General features: G+C 34.2%; 1 protein-coding gene across 2 annotated transcripts in view; it reads left to right on the top strand.

Moving 5' to 3' along the window:
• NGLY1 (N-glycanase 1) overlaps positions 1 to 22,483 on the top strand; it is a 56,697-nt gene that overhangs the window by 16,745 nt on the left and 17,469 nt on the right. For both annotated transcript variants that reach the window (XM_045537830.1, XM_045537837.1), the window contains exons 4-5: positions 9,611 to 9,776; positions 20,673 to 20,895. In XM_045537830.1, coding sequence (XP_045393786.1) covers positions 9,611 to 9,776; positions 20,673 to 20,895 — 389 coding nt within the window. The remainder of the gene's footprint in view (positions 1 to 9,610; positions 9,777 to 20,672; positions 20,896 to 22,483) is intronic.

The following is a 22,483-nucleotide window of genomic DNA, read 5'->3' on the forward strand; positions in this document are numbered from 1 at the left end:
CTTTTGATAGAGGTCCTTAAGTAGTGTTCTTCTAAATTTTTACTATCAGAAGTAATTTTGTCAGTAGCTATTTAAACTTATATCTTCCTATTTTAATTTTGGTGAAACAACTTGTCACTCTCTTCCACACAGTAGAACTTTATATAGAGTCAATTATTAAATATACCCTTAATCTTTTCTAGCTGAATAATTCCAGAGCTTTTAATCTCTTCTGTTTGATTATCAAATGATTGGCAGTCATTCCTTTGTCTAGTCTGGGAAGGCCCCAAACTTCTTAAAAAATAAAGGATAGAAGTGTTTGGAGCTGGCAGAAGAGACAGAGAAAGTTACTATCCTTTTATGTAATTCTTGTTGAGTGGTTTCTAAATTTTTTTGTGGAGGATTAACCCCTCTAACATACTCTTTTGTGCCGCAGTTGACTCAAATCAACCTTTAAGTCTTTAAAATATTTTCTCCTATCATTAGCTTCACAGATAGTATTTGTTTGTAATAATAAACACAGCTAGTATTCATGAATGTTTCTGAGAAATTGTTCCTGGATAGTATTGGATCAACTAATAATGACACTAAATAGCTGTGGGCATCAGATGAGATGGCTTATGTTAAAACTTTGTAAACTGTAAATAACTTTAAAGGTTGGCTCTTAGTAATTTTTCCTGGTTATGAACTTATCACAGAAAAGCGGGACTGCTTAACCCCAATGTGACAAAATAGCAACTCTAGTTATTCCATGCCTTAGAACAGTGGTTCCCATACTTTTTGATTGAATATCTTACCAGTAATAAAATATTGAGTATATAACCCAGTGTCTATTTATTTATAAATTATATGCTTCCATACTAATTTATTATGTACCTTATACAACAATCATGTGAAAAACTAAAGGGTGAAATGAAAAGTAAATCTTAAAAGCATCGCATGGATTTTCTACCTACCTATGCCCCCTACCTAGGAACATGTGCATACCATCTTGGAATACCTTAGGTCTTCATCAGTTTTGCAGTTAAGGTTGGTACTGATACAGAAGCTCCCTTAACATCTTTCTTGGCTTTTAGCACCTTTGGAGTTTTCTAAGTACCATGTTAGAATATATCTTTTAAGATTTCCTACTTTATTTTTTTAATTGTATAATAGTATTACAGTCTAAATTGCTCACTGCTAATCAATCTTACAAAAAAGCTTGAAAACATTTTATTTTATAAGATATCTCTTCCAGGACCAGGTAGTATTTTGTTATTGTTCTGGCTCAGGAAATTCATTCACATTTTCTGAATCTTCTTTAAACACTTTCCTTTTCTTGGTTCTTAACCTTGAAGTAAGTTCAGATAGTTTGGGGTCTTTAAAGCCCTGTTAATTACCAGAAAGCCTCTGGAGACTACACAATAAAACAAAACATTATTCTATTGCCAGAACAAATCCTAGCAATTAGAAGAAAATTAATTTTCTCAAAGATAGATGCCAATAACAGGCTAGTTCATATCAACTCTTGCTAGTCCTTGAGCCAAAATATCTTTTTCTGTGTTCCCTAAAGAAGTTAGAAGAAATTAGAATTAATCTTGCATTTTACAGACAACCCTTATTTATGGATCACTCGAATACACATATTTTTAAAAACTGTTTTGTTACTTAAGCTTTTATTGCCGTGAGTTGCTATACTACAGAACTTAACAATTATTTTCTCCTGCCTTGCCCATTCGAGTGGGGATACTAAGTAAGAATTAAAATGGACTAAAGTTAGGGAGCAAGAGAGAGATTTTAAAAAGCATTTCACCTGTATATAAACTAGATAAATCTAGTGAATTTTATAGCTATTTTATTTATTAATTTTTTTTTGGTTAAAGCTATATCAAGTAAAATTTTGAAATACAAGTCAAGATGATAGTCATTGAAGTCAAAGTTTGCCAGTAAATTTTTCTTTTAAGATATAAAGTACTGGAATACATTGGTACTCAATAAATAAATGGTGGTGGTGGTTGTTAGAAAGTTATTTTGCTGTCTTTTCTGGGCAATTTATGTAAATGAAATAAAAAATGTATAGTGTTTTGCTTCTGGCTTCTTTTACTTTGTGTAACATTTTTGAAGTTCTTCATTTTATAGGATTTATCAGTATTTTGTTCCTTTTTATTGCTGAATAGTATTCCATTTTAAGGATATACCACATTTTGCTTATCCATTCATCATCAGTTGATGAACATTTGGATTGTTTCCCATATTTGCCTATTGTGAATAATGCTGCTGTGAACATTCCCATACAAGTCTTTAGACATATGTTTTTATTTCTCTTGGGTAGATTCTTAGGAGTGGAACCACTGGGTTGTATGGTAAGTTTATATTTACTATTTTAAGAAATTGCCAAGCTGTTTTCCAAAGTTGCTCTACCGTTTTACATTCTCACCAGCAGTAAATGAGGATTGTAGTTTCTCAATATGTTCTCCAACACTTATTGTCTTTTTAATGTAGCCATTTTAGTGGCTGTTAAGTAGGTCTCATTTTGGTTTTCATTTGCATTTTTCAAACAACTGATTTTTAAATTTACTGGTCATATATGCTAAGTGTTTCATGTTCCTAATAGAAGTAACTCCCTGATAACCCTGTATGTGTTTTTATACCCTTTGCCTTCCAAAAACAGATGTGAAATAGCAAGGACAATTTTTCACTGGCCTAGAACCTCACAATGTTAGAAGCATTATGTTTCCAGTTTTGAAACTTTATCTAGGTTGAAAGTGTGATTCTGAAGTATGATTTTCTTAAAATATACATTTAGCACTTTTTACTCAGCTAGTATAAATGTATGCTTTTACTTGGCACATGACTTCTTTTAAGATATATGTGAAATTGTTAAGAACTTTTCATCAACTCTTTTATCACTCTGGAAGTTACTGCCCATTCTGTATATGGGTATGTGTTTATTTAAAACAATTATCATAATTTGTGATTATTTCATTGAAATTATAAAAATATATTGTTAGATAATAAGGATAAGTAAAATGAGCTGGTTAATTTTAAAACTAATTTCGTCTCATAAACCAACAGTAAGACAACCTCTTAGTTTGGATCTATGTGTTATGTTTATAAGAGAAGAAATCTTCTACTTGGACATAAGATTTAAATGTCCAACTTCTTATTTATGAACCTACCACTCTTAAAGGTAAACTAATACCTACATGTCCTTCGATGGGGGATTACTAAAATTATTATACATTGTTCTGTCAACATACTTAGCAATCTGTCAAAAATAAAGATGTTGTCTACTGAGAATTCCAAAATTGAAAATGTATGTTGTGTGTGTGTGTAATATTTTGATTTTCTTTCTTCTTTTTTTTTTTTTTATTTCAGCTTATTATGGGGATACAAAAGTTCAGGTTATATATATTGCCCATGCCCCCCCATCCCCCCAAGTCTGAGCTTCAAGCGTGTCCATTCCCTAGACAGTGCACATCGCACTCATCATGTAGGTATACACCCATCCCCACCCCCCCCACCTCTGTCCGATACCCAATTGGTGTTATTCCCAAATGTGCACTTAGGTGATGATCAGGGAAACCAATTTGCTGGTGAGTACATGTGGTGCTTATTTTTCCATTCTTGGGATACTTCATTTAATAGAATGGATTCCAACTCTCTCCAGGAGAACCAAAGAGATGCCATGTCACCGTTATTTCTTAAAGCTGAGTAATACTCCATGGTATACATATACCACATTTTGCTAATCCATTCATGAATTGATGGGCATTTGGGTTGTTTCCACGTCTTTGCAATTGTGAATTGTGCTGCTATAAACATTCGGGTGCAGGTGTCTTTTTTATAGAATGACTTTTGTTCTTCTCGGTAGATGCCCAATAATGGGATTGCTGGATTGAATGGTAGGTCTACTTGAATCTGCTTAAGGTATCTCCGTATTGCTTTCCACAGGGACTGTACTAGTTTACAGTCCCACCAGCAGTGTATGAGTGTTCCTGTCTCTCCACATCCATGCCAACATGTGTTGTTTTGGGACTTTTTGATAAAGGCCATTCTCACTGGAGTTAAGTGATATCTCATTGTGGTTTTGATTTGCATTTCCCTGATGATTAGAGATGTTGAACATTTTATGCTTTGTATGGAACCAGAGAAGACCCCGCTTAGCAAAAGCAATTTTAAGCAACAAAAACAAAATGGGAGGTATTAATTTGCCAGACTTCAAACTATACTATAAGGCTGTGATGATTAAAACTGCTTGGTATTGGCACAAGTGCAGGGACACAGACCAGTGGAACAGAACAGAAAATCCAAATATAAAACCATCCTCATATAGCCATCTAATCTTCGACAAAGCAGACAAAAACATACTCTGGGGAAAAGATTCCTTATTCAATAAATGGTGCTGGGAAAACTGGATAGCCACATGTAGAAGACTAAAACAGGACCCACGGATTTCACCTCTCATAAGAATCAAATCACGGTGGATAACAGACTTAAACCTTAGGTGTGAAACTATTAGAATTCCAAAAGAAAATGTAGGAAAAACTCTTACAGACATTGTCCTAGGCAAAGAATTTGTGAAGTCCCCAAAGGCAATCACAGCAACAATAAAAATAAATAAATGGGACCTGATTAAATTAAAAAGCTTCTGCACAGCCAAAGAAACAGTCATGAGAGTAAACAGACAACCTACAGAATGGGAAAAAATTTTCGCATACTACACATCAGATAAAGGACTGATAACAAGAATCTATTTAGAACTCAGGAAAATCAGTAAGAAAAAATCGAACAACCCTATCAAAAGTGGGCAAAGGACATGAATAGAAATTTTTCAAAAGAAATAAGAATGGCTAACATATGAAAAAACGATTTTCTTATTAAAAATACACATATGTGTTCATTTTTTAAAGATTTGGAAAACCATACACAAACATCTTAACCATAATTTCCTCTGAGTGGTTAAATTATGGGTGATTTCATTATTTATACCAAATATTTTCTTAATATTTTTGCGGCAACATGTATAAATAGGAGAAAAAGGTTTTTTGATTAAGAAATAAGTTTATTGAAGTCACAAGTTGATTACAACTGTCATTTAAAATTTATTATTAAACAGAACTTTTGTGTTTAAAAACCAGTTCTAAATTTAAAAGCCTCAAAAATAAAGGATTACAAAAGGATAGAAAGAGGGCTAGTAGGCTTGGGAAGCCTTGATCTTTTACTAAAGAAGTGAATTTGCTAATCCAGCTTCCACTGATTAATTCAAACGATTTGAGGAAATCGTATACATTATACCTTTTTTCTTACAAACAATCTTAAATATATCTTACATCAGAAATCAATTGGATGTATGATTAGTGAAGAAAAAAGTCTCTTTGATCTAAAACAGACAGATTTCACATTTTAAACTTCCATTTGTACTCCAAATAAATTTTACCTTCTCAGACAATTAACTGCTGCATTAGCACATGGTTACCCAGCTGCTGTGATCACCATGCAATGAGCAACCTTCTATTTTTATGGCTTAGTCTTTTTCGGAGTTGTGCCAATGAATATGTAAAGAAATAAGGCAAGAAAATAAACTTTATTGTTCAAGATCATTTGAAAGCCATTAAAACCACAATGAATGAGGTAATTTCCAGATTGAGAAAGAATTAAATTTAAAACAAAAATACCCTGGATGAGTTCTTACCCTCTTGGTAAATGAAAATCTGCATTGAAGAAAAAGATACCACTGTAAGTGTGCCTCATTTTTATAAGAATTTTTCAAATAAAAATGGTGACATTTCATTTTTTTCTGTTTCCATATCAGTTCTGATAAAGGAGGATATTCCTCTCCCTTGCAAATTACCTGAACTTGTCATCACCAAATCTATATTTCTTCCACCAGCTGTTGCACTCATCCCTGGTGTTAATGGAGGCAAAGTGTCTGCTCTTAATAAAGGCCAGTCCCTCCTTTGTCGCTTTATCCCTACCTTCTCTGTTTACCATGGAATCCCACGTGGATGATACCCAATCTTGGATTTCTTCTTTTCTTGGGGAGGTCTTCTCAGTGGCATTGAAACCTTGCTTTATTTAGGCCAGTTTTCATTTAAGGTTGTTCCACTGGTATCACATGCATATTTCTGAACATAATCCCAGACTGATTGAATCAAAATGGAGGAGGGGGCAAATTTGGGAATCTGTGTTTTTCATAAGTAGATTAATGTTTGAGAACCTTTCCTGTAAGCTCTCCTATCTTAGAAACAAGCCAGCATACAAATATTCTTGAATCCTGTGTGTTGTATATTTCTCACATCCTCTTCCTTGTACTCATCATTGCATCTTTATTTCTCATATACATTTCTAGTATGTCTCCATACCTTAATTATATGCCCTATCAGTAAAATATTTTTGTGCATATACTGAAATTATGTTTTTGTGTATTTGTTTATAATTTATACGCACATACTACTATGGCAGTATACTATACACATTATGAAACAATGTAAAGAGGCACTAAAGAGGAAATATGTTTAATTCTAAAAAGTTTATTAACAGTATATCATTTATTGAATGTAGATAAACCCATATTTTAAATCGTCTTGATAGTTTTGAATTTGGAGGGCTTTGTCAGATCTCAGATTGTTAATGATTTTCTTTTTTGCATTAAAATGTAGCTGTTTAGGGACTCATAGTAAAAAGCATATGATGTGTTATCCCTTTTCTCTTTGTTCACATGTCTTTATATTTAGAATTAGCATTAATGCCTAGAATTCTTTGTAATCTTTTAAAGCCATATTGAAGGTTAATTTAGTTAAAACTACATAAAATAATCTATAAATCCACTTAACCAGGCACATTTGAGCTGCAAAACTTTGTAACATGATGACTACAGAAGTAGGAGTGAGCATACCACTGTTACTCTTCTACTTTGTGGCATTTTCTCCCTTCTCTGAAGCTAGCTTCTCCAGTTTGTGAGAGAAGTACTGTTAATCCAAATATTAATATTATTATAACCTAATTGACTTGAGGACAAAAAATAATATAAATAGAAGTTATAATATTTTCTGCCTACATCCCGGTGGAACATTTTGTGTAGCTTCTTTGGTACGCTTAGCCCACTTTGGAATACCACTTGTAGGACTCAGTCTCTTGCATCTTGTTTTCCTTATTAATACTATTACAAGACTGTATTCTTACGATCATCCACAGTCTCCAATTTAATCAACTTACTTTAGTTTGTTTTTACTTGACCATCCAATAATCATTTGGTCAGTTTGTGAGTTTCCTCCTACTGCAAGTGGTTCAACTACTGACCTGGTTGGTCATTTTAAAAAATGGGTTATTCCTAACATATTTTTATCCTTCTTTAACTACTCCTGACGCTACAGTACAGTCACCAAAACTTGGTGATTCTACTTCCTACTCCATGGTATGGTACACACAGACAAATATTTATTTGTTGAATTACTCTAATGGTTCTGTCATTATTTGATTCTTGCCTGTTCCCTTTTGACCTTAAATTGATCATATCTGTCTTATCCCAGTGCTTAATACAGTGCCTGACATTAAAGTAATTGGTAATAATTTTTTGTTGTTTTTATCTGTCTCACCTTATTGATATGCACATTAAACCTATTCACATTTACTGTAATTGCTACTATATTTGAATTTACTTCTGATATCTTATTTTGTGTTGTCTGTGTCCTTTCTTTTTTTTTTTTCTTTTTTTCCCATTGTGTTTTGTTTAGGTTGGTCAAGTTTTTTCTCATTTTTATCCTTCTAAGAGTTAGGAAGTTAAATATTATCTTTTTAGTCTTTTAATTACTGACCTGAAATTTTTCATACAAATGTTTAATTTTAAGTTTTTCTGCCAACATCTTACAGGAACCTCTGTTCTGTTTCCTTCCTTGTCACCTTCCTTATGAAAAAATTTTAAGATTTTGCTTTCTAATTCTGATGTTTTTTATACCAATCAAAACTTAAGTTTTACCAGTTGGGTTTTTTGTTTGTTTGATTTTTGTGTTTTTAACACATCCCTGTTGCTTTTATCTCAGATCCTACTTCTGGGTATCTTATTTATTTATTTATTTAGGCTATATTATGTTTTTTGATTACAATAATTTCTCTAATAATTCTTTTAGATAGGATTTGCGAGTTGTATACTTTCTGTGTTACATATCAGAAAATGTATTTATTTTGCCCCCTTACATCATTGGTTTGGCTGGGTATGAATTCTATGTTCCTAATCATTGTCCCTCAGAATTTTTAAAAATTTGCTTCATTGTTTTCAATGAGATATCTAACATCAAGGTATTTATTTTTTCTTTGCATTTAATGTGTCTTTTTGCTTGAAGGCTTTTAGGATTTTTTTTTTATTCTTACTGTTACGGAAAGTCACCATTATATGCCTAGTTTTTATTTGTTTGTTTACTTTTTCATTCATACTAGCTCTTCAGCTATCAGAAATTTGTTTCTTTTTTTTTTTTTAAGGAGTTTCTTTCTTCCATTGTTTCTGCTCTTTCTAGAATTTCTAGTAACTGGATTTGGGAACCTTTGGGTTTATCTTCAATGTCTATTCGTTCTTTTTATGCCTTATTATCAGAAAATGCCTTTGCTCAGTTTTTTAATTGATTGTTCACTCTTTAGATATGTTTATTCTACTGTTCCTTTCTTCTTTTAATGTTTACATTTTTATTTCCAAGATCCATAGTTTAGTCTTTCTCTGAATACAGTGTATTCTTGAATCTCTGAAGATAAACTTTGTTTAGTCTGTCTTTGTAGTCACTGCCATTGCTATAGGATTAGCTCTTCTGATATTGATTCTAATGCATCTCCTCAACAGTATGGGTTATTGTTGTAGACCTGTATGCACTTGAAAGTTCCCGCCAGCTTGTCTGCGAATACTGCGTTTGCTTCTAGCAACTGTGAGGAGGGGCAGGACGCGCTGCATGGTGGGTTGTGACAGAAGCAACTGTTCTGGACTTCGTTAGTTCTCTTTCCTTTTGGGACTCCAAGCATGCACCCCAGCCACTCAGAGGTTGACTTCTTTGTTGGTGGGATAACAAGGAGGGAGAAGCCAAAATGACTAGCTGTTCTTCCTGCAAAGCCCAACCACTCTCCCTAATGCTTGCTCCAAGGTCCCTTCCCTTGGAGTTATTTTGAAAACTTTTTTTTACTTTTTATCACCACCCTCTCTTAGGGTGTTATTAGATATATTCATAATGTTGTACAGTCATCACCACCATCCATCTCCAGATGGTTGTCATGGTTTCTTCCTTTAGTCCATTCATATCTGCCTTTTCTCTTTTAGGAATTTCTCAAGATTTCTGATTCATTAAAAGCATGCCTCCTTTGCTAATGCTATCCTTCACAAGGATTTGAGGTGGAAGGGGCTGTCAGATATATTCCTCAGAGTGCTATATTGATCCAAGCTTATGGTCAAAAATTCAGCATAGCCCTGTTTAAATATATACTCTACAATATAGACGGAAAAAATAGATCTTAGACTCTGACACAGATATAACTGTCTTATAATACTAATGTTATAAAGACATTGGGTATAATTATTTCCCTTTATGGAATCATAAAACCACAGTGTTTTTTATTGTATGTTATTTTTGTAGCATATTGTGAAAAGCTGATTTCAATATTTTTTTTCTATTAGGTTACTGCTAATTCAACCATTCTAAAAGTTCTTCAGTCCAACATTCAGCATGTGCTGGTCTATGAAAATCTTGCTCTCCAGGAGAAAGCATTGGCTTGTATTCCAGTCCAAGAACTAAAAAGGAAATCACAAGAAAAGTTATCTAGAGCTAGAAAATTGGATAAAGGTAGTGGCTTTGCATAATCATTCATTGCTAAATATGTATCATTGCTAAATAAACAAATACTGAAATACAGTTGACTTGTGATCAACAGTGGTTTGAACTGCATGAGTCCACTTATACATGAATTTTTTTCAACCAATTGTGGATTCATGGGATGAGAAACCTGCATGTATAGCGGGCTGACTTTTCATATACTTGAGTTCTGCAGGGATGTTTGTGGAACTTGAGTATATATGGGGGTCCTGGAACAAATCCCCCTTGTATACCAAGGGACAATTTTAGTGCCTTTTGCTGTACATATTGTGAATATTTAACCTATTTCTATTTAGATTTTTTAAGAAGGACAATAATATTTTAATAGTATAATTTTTTTGTAAATACCTCATATTAACATTTATTAACACATTAACATTTTCTTTCAATTTTTATTATTGTGATAAACTACACATGACATGAAATTTACCATCTTAACCATTTTTAAGTGTACAGTTCAGTGTTATTAAATACATTCATAATGTTGTACAACCATTACCACCATCCATCTCCATAATTTTTTCATCTTGTACTGAAATGCTATACCCATTAAGCAATCACTCCCTATTTCTCATCCGCTACCATTCTACTTTCTGTCTCTATTATTTTGACCACTCTGTCTGACATAAGTGGAATCATATCGTATGTATCTTTTTGTGATTGATTTATTTTACTCAACATAATGAACCTCAAGTTTCATTCATGTTGTAACATATTGCAGAATTTCTTTCCTTTTTAAGTCTAACATGCCATTGTATGTATATAGATAATTTTGCTTATCCATTCACCTATTCATGGACCCTTGCGTTGCTTCCATGTTTTAGCTATTGTGAATAATGTTGCTTTGAACATGGGTGCACAGATATCTCTTTGAGACCCTTCAATTCTTCTGGGTATGTACCCAGAAGTGGAATTGCTAAATCATATGGTAATTCTATTTTAAATTTTTTGAGGGACCACAGTAGTGTTTTCCACAGTGACTGTACAAGTTCACAATCCCAGTAACAGTGCTTGGGGGTTCTAATTTCCCCACATCCTTATCAACACTTATTATTTTTTGGTTTTTGTTAGCAGCCATGCTAATGGGGATGAAGTGGTACTTTTTTGTAGTTTTGATTTGCATTTCCCTAATGATTAGTGATATTAACGTCTTTTCATGTGCTTATTGGTCATCTGTCTTTGGAGAAATGTCTGTTTAAGTCTTTTGAATGTTGTTTTTAAAAAGTTTTTTTTTTACCTGAATATGTATTTGCAGTTTAATCCTTGGTATGTGACTATTGACTATGTGACTTGATATGTGACTATTGACTATGTGACTATTAATATGTGACTATTTTTAGATAAATTAGAACTTCAGCCCATGGAATATATGATGGCATCATTTGTGAATCTGAATTAATGAATTTTAATGTGAATCTAACAGAAACCATATTTAGAATTAATCCACATGACTAAACTATTGACTCACTTTTGTTAATAGAGAGACTTTTTTTATTGATAAAGGGTGGATTATGAGTTCAAGTGTGGTGGTTTATGCCTGTAATCCCAGAAGTTTGGGAGGCTGAGGCAGGAGGATCTCTTGAGGCCTGGAGTTTGAGACCAGCCTGGGCAACATAGTGAGACCCCATCTCTACAAAAAATAAAAGAAATTTAGCCAGGCATGCTGGCACATGCCTGTAGTCCCAGCTATTCAGGAGGCTGAAGCAGGAGGATCACCAAAAAAAAAAAAAAAAAAAAAAAAACCATGGATTTTCAAGCCAAGTGTCTTTGTATAAATTCAGCTCTGCTTCTTACTGTGCATCATCACTGAGCAAGTAATTTAGTCTCTATGTCTGAATTTTTTTGTTTAAAATATAAATGGTAATTTGAATAAATAAATGAGTATATGTAAACAACTCAGAACAATGCCTGCCACATTCATCATCCAGTAATTTTTTGTTATTGTTTTCATTGACGGTCTTTGGGTTTTTTAATTTTCCCAACTATAGCATTTTTACTTTGAGTTTTTATGTAATTGCTTTTTATCTCAAGTCATTTCCTAACCCTGCAATTTCTGAGGCATTGTTTAATTTTTTTTTCGATAGTTGCCCTAGTTTACAATAAACATTTTTAACTAATCTGAGTCCACCTTCAAAAACACTATACTGTTTTGTGTAAATTGCAGGTACCTTTTAATAGAATTGTTCCAGTTCTTCCCTCTTGTCCCTTATGACATTGCTGTCATTCATTTCACTTATCCATATATAGCAATCACCCAACATATGGCTATTGTTAGTATTTAAAGTTATTTTTTAGATCAAGTAAGAGTAAGACAAATAAGAGATTTTATTTTACCTTCATCTGTTCATTCTTTGATGTTCTTCCTTTCTTAATGCAGATCCAAGTTTCTGACTATACCATTTTCTTTTTCCCTGAAGAACTACTCATAATACTTCTTTCAGGGCAGTTCTACTAGAGGTGAATTTCTTTCATTTTTGTTTGCCTAGGAAAGTATTTGTTTTTCCTTCACTTTTAAAGGATAATATTACTCAGATACAGAAATCTAGGTTGGTGGGTTTTTTCTCTGCACACTGTAAATATTTCACTCTATTCTCTTCTTGTTTACATTGTTTCTGATGAAAAGTCTGCATGCTGTATTTTCTATCTGTATTCCTTATTCAAGATTTTCAGTGAGAAGGGAAGGAAGAAGGAAATAAAAAAGAAAAATGAGATTTTCACTCTATTTTTATTTTTATTTTTTTGTTTTGTTTTGTTTGTTTTGTTTTGCAGTTTGAGTAAGATATGCCAAGATGATGATTTTTTATTTATCCTGCTTGTAGTTCTCTGAGCTTCCTGTATCTGTGCTTTGGTGTTCCATTAGTTTTTGAAAATTCTCAGACATTATTACTTCAAATATTGCTTCTGCTTCTTTCTCTCTTTTCTTTCTGATATCCCAATGTATATTTTATTTTACCTTCATTTAGCTTTGTGCCTTAATTTGCCATAGTTCTTAGATGTTCTGTTCATTTTGAAATTTTCCCACAGTTCTAGAATGTTCTATTTTTTAATGTTTCCTGTATTTGTAGGTGTCAGAGGCTTCAAATTCCTCTAGTATTCTCGTCTCCCCTGTTGTCTTTGGGCTTCCCTAAGAACTTCTCCTTAGATAGAGTTTGCATCCTGTAGATCTTTCAGTTGTAATCCACTGTCATTGTACTGGAGCCTTTTTGGAGTGATGAAGATATGGGGGAGGAGAAGGTTCTATAATCTTTTGATCTCAGTGTTAAAATCTCAGTGTTTTAGCGTCCCTATATCCCTGGCCCTGTGTCCTTCACAAGTGTTTCTTAGCCTTTTTCCCTGCATACGAGAGATAGGAAGAAGGCACTGGAGTCAGGGAAATGCCCTTCCCCCAGTTCAGAAAAGGCTCTGATAAAATCTTTTTCCCTGAAGAGTAGGCTTACTTGTGGAGAATGCTCTGGGTATACTTCACAATTCTTACTCTTGCCTTTTCCTTCCTTGAGCCACAAAGGGGTCTGTGTTCGTTCTTCCTCATGACAACCTGGTAGGGTTCCTGTAGGCAAAATCCACAATAGCTTGGGGACCTCTCCCAAGACTGCATTTCTCGTGCTCAAGCTAATTTGTACTTAGCTTCCAGAAGTTTGCAAAATTACCATTTACGTGTTCTTACTAGTTCATGGCTCCAGTGGCTTCTGCTCCATGTAAGTAGATCTTGGCTGTGATTCTTTGTATTTACCTCTCATCTGGATCTTCTTTGTGACCTCAGTTCTTTAATGGATCCAAGAAAAGTCATTGTTTTTCAGTTCAGCTTTTTATTATTTTAAGAATGTGTCGACTTCCGCTTTGTAGAACCCAGAAGCTGAAACCAGGAATTCCTCTGAGCGGTTAACTATGTGTGCCTTTTCCTTTTTAAACATTTAATCAACTTTCATGTGTGTCATGTGTGTCATGATATTTTGCTACCCCTTCTATTTTGGTGATTTTTGTCTTTATTTTAGTATTATACTGTGTCATTTCCTTATTTTTGATGACTGGCCTATGTCTTAGACTTAATTCTACAGGTCTGTTAACCTTGAGACAGTTCTTCTTTTTACCATTAACAGGGGCTTTTTTATATGTAAAATAAGAATACTTATCAATATGTGATCATGAAGGTACTGTCCAGCTTCAAATTGCTGTGGTCCTTTTTATGATGCCTTACATAAATGTCTGTTTATCAGGTACTTACTGAACATGTTCTGTGTTTGAGTATAATGAGCCCTGCAGGGGAGAGACAGTAATATAGCCCTGCCTTAAGAAGCAGCTGAACAGGGGACGAGAATTAAAATATACAGACTGTGAAGCAGAATCCAACCAATATAATGTATGAAGTACAATTTTAAAGTATTATGTTGCCAAATGAGTAAATTGCAATGAGAAATATCTCAGAGACAGAATACTCTTGTTTGTGTCCAACACATTCTCTCCCTCTAGGCAAGTAACAATCAGGAAATTGCTCAAGGAACAAGAAACCTCAAAAAGGAGAATTAGTTAGAGGAATAGTATGGCTATCCTGATGCATTTGTCCATCTGTCCTCACATGGGAATGGTCTTGTCCGTGTACCAAGAATCATTCAAGTCCATTGGCTAAGATTTCAAGTCTATTTCCCATAAAAATCTGTGATGTTCTCTGCTGACATTTGGGATATTATGAAAATCATTAAAAGATTGGGTTTTTTTTAAAGTCCTTGAAGGATGAGTGGGATTTATAACCTTTTGTGTCAAAGGACGTACGAAGGCAGGGATTTTCTTTCAAGCGTAGTGATCAACATGCATGGAGTTAGAAAAGTACAGGCTCTATTTGGGGAACAGTGTGCTCACTGTTTGGCTGTGTACAGGGTAGGGCATGTGTAAAGCAGTAGTGGCAGATCACGTAGGCTGAGATCATATTTTGGTTGACATTGAATTTCAGGCAGAACACTGTATACTGAGTTTAATTTTTTCAAAAAGAATTAGAGATAAATGAAACAACTGTTATTTATAATAAGATTTGAAATACAAAATAAGGACCAAAGAAATTCTGAGGAAGCACATACCTTGGCTCAAAGGCTAATGTTATATAGTTACTATGATTAAACATATAGCAAAAATGATGTATAATCTTATTCATTAGAAAGCAGGAAATAAAAATGATTTCTCAAGGAAATTAAGTGTGAATACTTCCTTCAGCAGGGTTAACCGTTGAAGCTTTGAGTAAGTGACATCAGAACTGTGTTTAAGGAAGGTTAATCCAGTAATAGCTTATAAGATGAATAAAAAATCAAATGAGTACAAGGAGAGGAGAATTAAAACATGATAGTAATCGAATTTACATAAGAAGAATAAGAGAGTGAACAAGATATTGGGACTGCAAGGGGGAAGATGGATGTGAAAGTTGTTGGGGTGATAGATGGTATTTGCAGTTGATATGACAAAGAGTTGTATATATATGTATACATAAGGAGAATGTCAAACATGACTGCTTGGTTTTGAATCCAGGCAACTAGAAAATTAGAGGAGTCAGTAGGAATAGGCTTTGAAGGGAAAGGAAGAGCTGGGTTTGTGGTACTTGCTGGATGTCATCTGGACTGCCAAGTAAAAACATAAGCCTGGATCTTCAGTAAGAAGTTAAGCCTTGAAATATGCCTAAGGGTGATAGGTAGAGCCATGCAAGTAAATGAGAATGAAAAGACAGGGGAAGGAGGGATTACAGAGGTTCTAGAAAACATTGTAGCATGAGCCACAAGTGGACATTTACATTTATATTAATTTAAATTAAAAATTGAGTTCTTTAGTCACACCACATTTCATATACTGAATAACCACAGGTGGTTAGTGGCAACTCTATTGGACAGTAGAAATGGGGATTGTTCTCATTATTGCTGAAAATTCTATTGGATGGCAATGTTTTGGAAACACGGTAGGACATAGGAAAAGGAGGAGTAACAAGTGAAGAGAATTTAAACGTATGGTGAAGTAAGTGGTATGATAGGCATAATGAATTTATAAACTAGGGTTAGGTTGGGCTAGGAGTGAGTAATAATGACTCTAGTGTCTTAGGGATTATTTTCTCATTCAAGAAATCGTTGAGGGTAGGCAATCTGATGCTGATAATGAGCTATCATTAAAGACCTAGGCACCTTATGTCTTTTGGGTCTGGCATACATGGTTTCCATTTTCCAGGTCACCTCATAGTCCGGAATGGCTGCTGGAGCTCCAGCTATTACATTTGCAGACCAGATTATCAGGAAGAAGAAAGGGAGAAAAAGCAAAAAGGTTATATCTAATCTGAACCTGTTCTCTTGAAGTAGCTTTCCTTGGAGTCACATAAAGCTTAGTGTTTTAGCCTCACTTAGCTGCAAGAGAGTCTGGGACATGCAGTCTTTTAGCTGGTGCATTGTCATCCCCCAAAATTAAAACCCTATAAATAAAGAAGTAGCAAAGGGATATTATGTGGCAACCAGCAGTCTCTGTCCCAGTGACTGGCACTGAGATGATGACAAAGCCACCACTGGCCCGATTGGTGATTTTCTTTCCTTCATTCACTGGGCTCTTTTTGCCTCCCCAGAAAAACCTTATTTTGGGTTTATGAACTAGGAAAAATGTTCTGGTCTGAAGCAAAAGTGGGGCCCTTGTAGCCCTGCCCACTAAGATACCTCCAGAGATAGTTAAGGCTCAGAGAAGCATGGTTTGATAGCTCTGGTCTAGTAGTCTGAAGGTTTATCATGATTAAATGTTCCAGGTATAGGTAAGACACCTTTTTGGAAGAGCAAGAACCTTGTCATTTTAGAAAAGTGATAACAGTATAAGTTGGCCTACTAAATTGAGTATGAAGACATGGTATGCAGAATATTAAGTCTTAAAGATGTGTCTAGGGATGAGGCTGCCTCTATGGATGTTTTTACCCATTTTCTTCTCATTTCTCTTTCTTATACGTTGATGTCAGTGGTTTTCAGAGGGCAGAGTTAGGGCCTAAGCTTGTTGATTTTATTTTGCACTGAGAAGTTACTAGAAATCTATATTTACATGGTATTTTTGAAGATGCTAAATTTATAAATATGAAGTCTTAATTGCACTTTTAAAATAAACCCTCTGCATTCTAAATGTTGTCTTCACAGAATTTAGCATCTAAGTCAGACCTCCCTTTAACCCCCATATCTCAGATTTCTGAGCTCCTCCTGTCCTGTACGTAGAGGAATCCATTTTCATTTCTCTGAGCCATATTAAGGATATTACTTAATTGAGAAACACTGACCCTCACTGGTCTCACTGTTGGACAGTTATATTTCCAGCTGGAAACCTGCTGATGTATATATACCTAGAGTATGTAACACAGAAGTGTAATAGAAATAGGCTGTTTTCCTTTCTCTTCTTTTCCTGTCTTGATAATGACTGTTTGGTCAACATTTGTGATTCTAAGTAGTATTTTGAAGCTTGTTCAGTCCTTCCATCATTCTTTCAAATATTTACTGAGCACCTATTTTTTTTAATTTTAATTTTTTATTTAAGAATATTACAGGTGTACAAATGCTTTGGTTACATAAATTGCCTTTGCACTGCCCTACAACCATGCCCATCCCCCAGACAGCACACAGCACATCCATTAGGTGTGGATTTACCCATCCTCTCCTCCCCCTTGCCTCCAGCCAGACACCTATGAGTGTGACTTCCCATATGTGCACATTAGTATTGATAAATTAGTACCAATTTAATGGTGAGTACATGCGGTGTTTGTTTTTCCTTTCTTGTGATACTTCACTTAGAATAATGGGCTCCAGCTCCATCCAGGATAATACAATAGGTAGTTATTCAGTTTTTTGTGGGTGAGTAGTACTCCATGGTGTACATATACCACATTTTGTTAATCCATTCATGTATTGGTGGGCACTCGGGTTGTTTCTACATCTTTGTAATTGTGAATTTGAGCACCTATTTTATAACAAGCATAGTTGTAGGTGTTGGGGATATAGAGGTGAACATAATGAAGTACGTCCTATTAAGGACAGAGAGACCGAAAGCAAAAAAAAAAAAAAAAAAAACACCAACACACCAAATACTCAAATATGTCAAGTAATGATAAGTGCCAGGAAGACAAACAGAATAACAGATTAGAGAGTGAGTGACTAGAAAAGATGCCATTTGGTTTAAGATTGTCAAGGGCTTCTCTAAAAAGCAATGATTTCCCTTTTAGGTAGAGAGCACTAGCAATTGCAAAGGCACCGTGAGGTGGGAGTGTTTGACACGTTTATGGGATGGCAGGAAGGGTGTTGTGGCTGTAGCAGAATGAGCAAGATAGGAGGGGGTAGGGTTCGAGGTCAAAGAAGTAATGGGGCATATAAGTTTCTTGTGGCTGCTGCAACAAACGACCACATACGTGGTGAATTTAAAAAGCAGGAATTTATTCTCTCACAGTTCTGGAAGCCAGAAATCTAAAATCATTAACATAGGGTGAAAGCAAAGTGTCAGCAGAGCCATGCTCCGTTGCCTCTTCCAGCTTTTGGTGGCTGCGTCTCTTCGGTCTTGAAGGCCAGCATCCTCAAATCTCTTTCTGCCCCATCTTCACATGAGCTTCTCCTCTGTGTATACAATAACGCATTTGCCTCCTCCTTAAGAGGTTACTTGTGATTGCATTTAAGACTATCCACATATTCCGGGATAATCTCCCTGCCTGAAGATCCTTAACTTCATCATATCTGCAAAGACCTTTTTCTTTTCTTTTTCTTTTTTTTTTTGCCATATAAGGTAACTATTAATATATTTCGTAGGCTGTAGAGATTAGGACGTGGAAATGTTTTTGAGGGGCCATTTTTTAGTCTACCACAGGGGGCCAGCTAAACAAACCAGAGTAAGGACTTTGAATTTTATTCTGAATGAGATGAAAACCCATTGGAAGGTTTTGAGTGACGTAATCTGGTCTACATTTTTGAAAAGATCACTCTAGCTGCTACAGATGGACTAGACTGAGGAGGAACGTAGTAATACTCTATTTCTAAATGTTCATTTTTAATGTAACTAACTCATGAATATCTTCTTGTTGGAAAACTCATACAGTATAAGCCAGACTTTCCCTGCAATTCAGTCCTTTTCCTCTTTCATAGGTAACAGTTATTATTATGTGATGTGTGTGTTTTCATGTCTTTTCCTATCTATTTATGCCTATAAATAGTTATCTATAAAAATAAATAAGTTGTGTGGGGTTTACATAAATTTATTATCATATATTCAGCTTTTGGTATTTTTTTATTTACAAATATGTCTTGAGAATCTTTTCAACTCTCTATAACGTTCTATAGTACACATTATTATTTATATAATTTCCTATTGATGGACATTGAGATTGTTTACCATTTTTCTTTGTTCTAAATGCTACTACAGTGGAAATTCTTGTAAAGCATGTCTCCTGGTACACATGCACAAGTGTTTTTCTGAGATAGATACCAAGTGTCAAGGGTGTGTAACATTTTTATACTATAATGGATCCTGCCAAACAAATCACCTTCCAATTCATACCACAAGTGTTCAGGTTTCCACTTAGTGAAATTATTGAATTTCTTTTGTGGACTTTATAAATTTTTCTAATGAGTTTGTTAATATTCTTACTGATTTATAGAAATTTTTTATGTATTTTAGATATTTGTCTTTGGTAGACATGTTACAATTTTTTATCTGCATGTCCTTTGTTAATTCATTTAGTGTATCTTTTAAAATTCAAAAATTTTAAATTTTAACATAAGAACATTTAATTTTTTTCGTTACTGATTTCATAATTTGTATCTTCCTTAAGAAGACCTCCCCTAACCCAAGTCATCATAAACATATTCTCCTATAATTTCTACTACTACTATATAGTATTCCAAATTGATCGATTGATAGAATTTCTTTTTTTTACTGAATGAAGGTTACAGTAGGGATCTGATACTTAGCTACATGTGTCAATATCGTTTATATATCCTCTTAGAATTTCTTTGAAATGCTAACTTTATTAAATACTGTATATTTGCTTAGAACTCTGTTCAATACAAGAACAGAGTGTAATATATCAAATACCTACAACCAACATCAAACTTTATTAGATCTTCACATTATGCCATGTATTTCCTTCATATATATTTTTATCACTTTTTAATAATAAAACATTAGAGATAGAGAGGAGAGTCCCCCTGTATATATCTCCTGATTCTTTTTCCCTCTCCTTCCCTTCTTGCCTGAGATACCGTGGTCTTGAGTATGATCATGATATATCTTTTTTTTGGTAAAGTGAGTATAATATTACCGTGTTTACTTGCTAGGGTTGATATATACACTATAGACATGGTTGTGTTTTTATGTGTTTTGTGATGAGTATCCATGGATGGATACTGTACAGTTGAAGCCCCAATAGAAAAGCTAATAGGATTATTTTAAAGTGTCTGGAATTCTGGGATTTCTGCCTGTGATTTTGTGATGATTTCACGTTTCCTTGCATATGTACCTGATAACAAATTTGATGCAGCCATTTTAAAATGTTTTTCAAAATCAGACTTACTTTTCTACATCCCTTGTGTTTCAGTATCAATTCCAAACTGACCATGGTTCCCTGAGAGGTCATTGTGGTCACCTCACTTGTTCATGCATAATGTCAGAGGATATGAAGTGGTAAACGTCCTACTGTTCTAAATATGCAGTTACACATGTCATTGTATTTCAGCCTAGTTCACAATATACTGACAATCCTTTCTTGCATCTTATTCGTGAAAACCTTTTATATCAGTTATATTTTCATATATTTCAGCTCCATATTTGAGAATAAATATGTGTGGCTGTTTTTAGATTTTGTCAGCTGTAGACCTTACTTGTTCTCCTTTAACTTCTCAGGTACTAATGTAAGTGATGGAGATTTTCTTTTGCTGGAGCTTTTGCACTGGTTTAAGCAAGAATTTTTTCACTGGGTGAATAACATTTTGTGCAGTAAATGTGGTGGACAGACTAGGTCTAGAAGCAAATCATTATTGCCCAATGATGATGAGCTGAAGTGGGGTGCAAACAATGTAGAAGACCATTACTGTGATGCATGCCAGTTCAGCAATCGATTCCCAAGGTGGGTACCTGGACAATAAAGTCAGAGTAATTTCTTAATGGAATGGTTAGAGGTGTGTTTTTATTCAATGAAATTTTTTAAATCTTTCTTTAAGTAATTAAAAATATATTCCTGTAGAACACAGGTGAGCAAACGATGGCTGGCAGCCTAAATCCAGCCCACATCCTTTTTTTGTAAATAAAGTTTTATTAGAATGTAGCCATGCTGATTCATCTACTTATGGTATGTGACTGTTTTCATGCTACAACAGCAGAGTTGAATACTGGTGATAGAGACCATATGACCTGCAAAGTCGAAAATATTTACCTTCTATCCGTTAAGAAATTTATAAATTCCTATTCTAGAATATAAATTGAGTAATGTCATATCATGTTTAATGTGTAAATCTTATATTCTTTTTTAATATATAATTTTTAACTGTCAAATAACTTTAATATTGATCACACATAATAACAATATAAGGTAAAAGTATACTATAGTATCATATTATTTTCCTTTTAAAGGCAGAAGTTTGTTTTAATTAGGTGCTTCCCCTGCCCAACCTAACTTAACCCACATATCTCTAAATTTTAAACAAAGGAAATTTTAGTTTTTCAGTTAACTTTTTCCCTCCTTTAATTTACAAACTTCCTGTCAAATTTCCTTAATTGGCAATACTTATAAAAGTTGGTTTGTATTATCAGGCAAGAAAAGATACCACGTTTTTGAAATACGTAATTTTGGGGGCCTAGAGACTCAATTTTGTCCCTAATTTGGAACCAGCCCTACCATATACAGAATATAGGGTAAACAGGATCTAATACCCAATAATTATCTAAAATTTGTGTAAGTTATTTCTTCATTCAGCATACATTTGCACAGACACTTTGCAACGTTTAGAAGAAACAAAATATATAATTAAATCTCTGTCCTCATAAACTCCAGGTAGTTGAATGTAAACTAATAATGCAGCGTGGAGTGGCACAGGCAAGCATAGATATTGATGCAAAGTGTTATTCTTTTCCTTTCTAATCATTTACTTAATTTACTGTTAGCTGCTCTCTGTTTTAAGGTTGGGATGATGAACATTATCAAAGGCTAATCTGGTCTTTTGACTTGGCACTAGTAGTATATATAGAATATGGAGCGTAGATTGCTCTAGTTCTGTTGTTATTACTCCATAATGTAAAGTTACAGCTTTTTTCAAAGATTGAATTACCCAAGTTCTCAATTCATTTAACTTACTAAGCAGGAGCATCTGCTTAACAAACCTCTCATTGCAGAGCCAGTTTATTCATGCCACGGTTTCCCTCACAGGTTCATGGTTGACATCTCTGCTCAGCTGGAGCACTTTTCCTGCTTAGCTGTATCAGCTCAAAACCCTTCTTGACACAATATGCAAAATTTCATGTTCTCCAGTTGTATGATAATTTGATAGTTGGAGTAACTTTTGAAAGGAATGTTGCAAATATTTTTCAAAAAAACAATTTCCAGATTTGCAAGCATCTTGAAATACTTCAGAAAAATAAAATTTTAGTCAAAATGATTATTAGAAGGAAAAATAACATTTTAAGTAAAATTTGAATTAAACTGAGATAAAACTTTTATT

The sequence above is a fragment of the Lemur catta genome, chromosome 1 (genome assembly GCF_020740605.2).
Source record: "Lemur catta isolate mLemCat1 chromosome 1, mLemCat1.pri, whole genome shotgun sequence".
Taxonomy (NCBI): Eukaryota; Metazoa; Chordata; class Mammalia; order Primates; family Lemuridae; genus Lemur; species Lemur catta.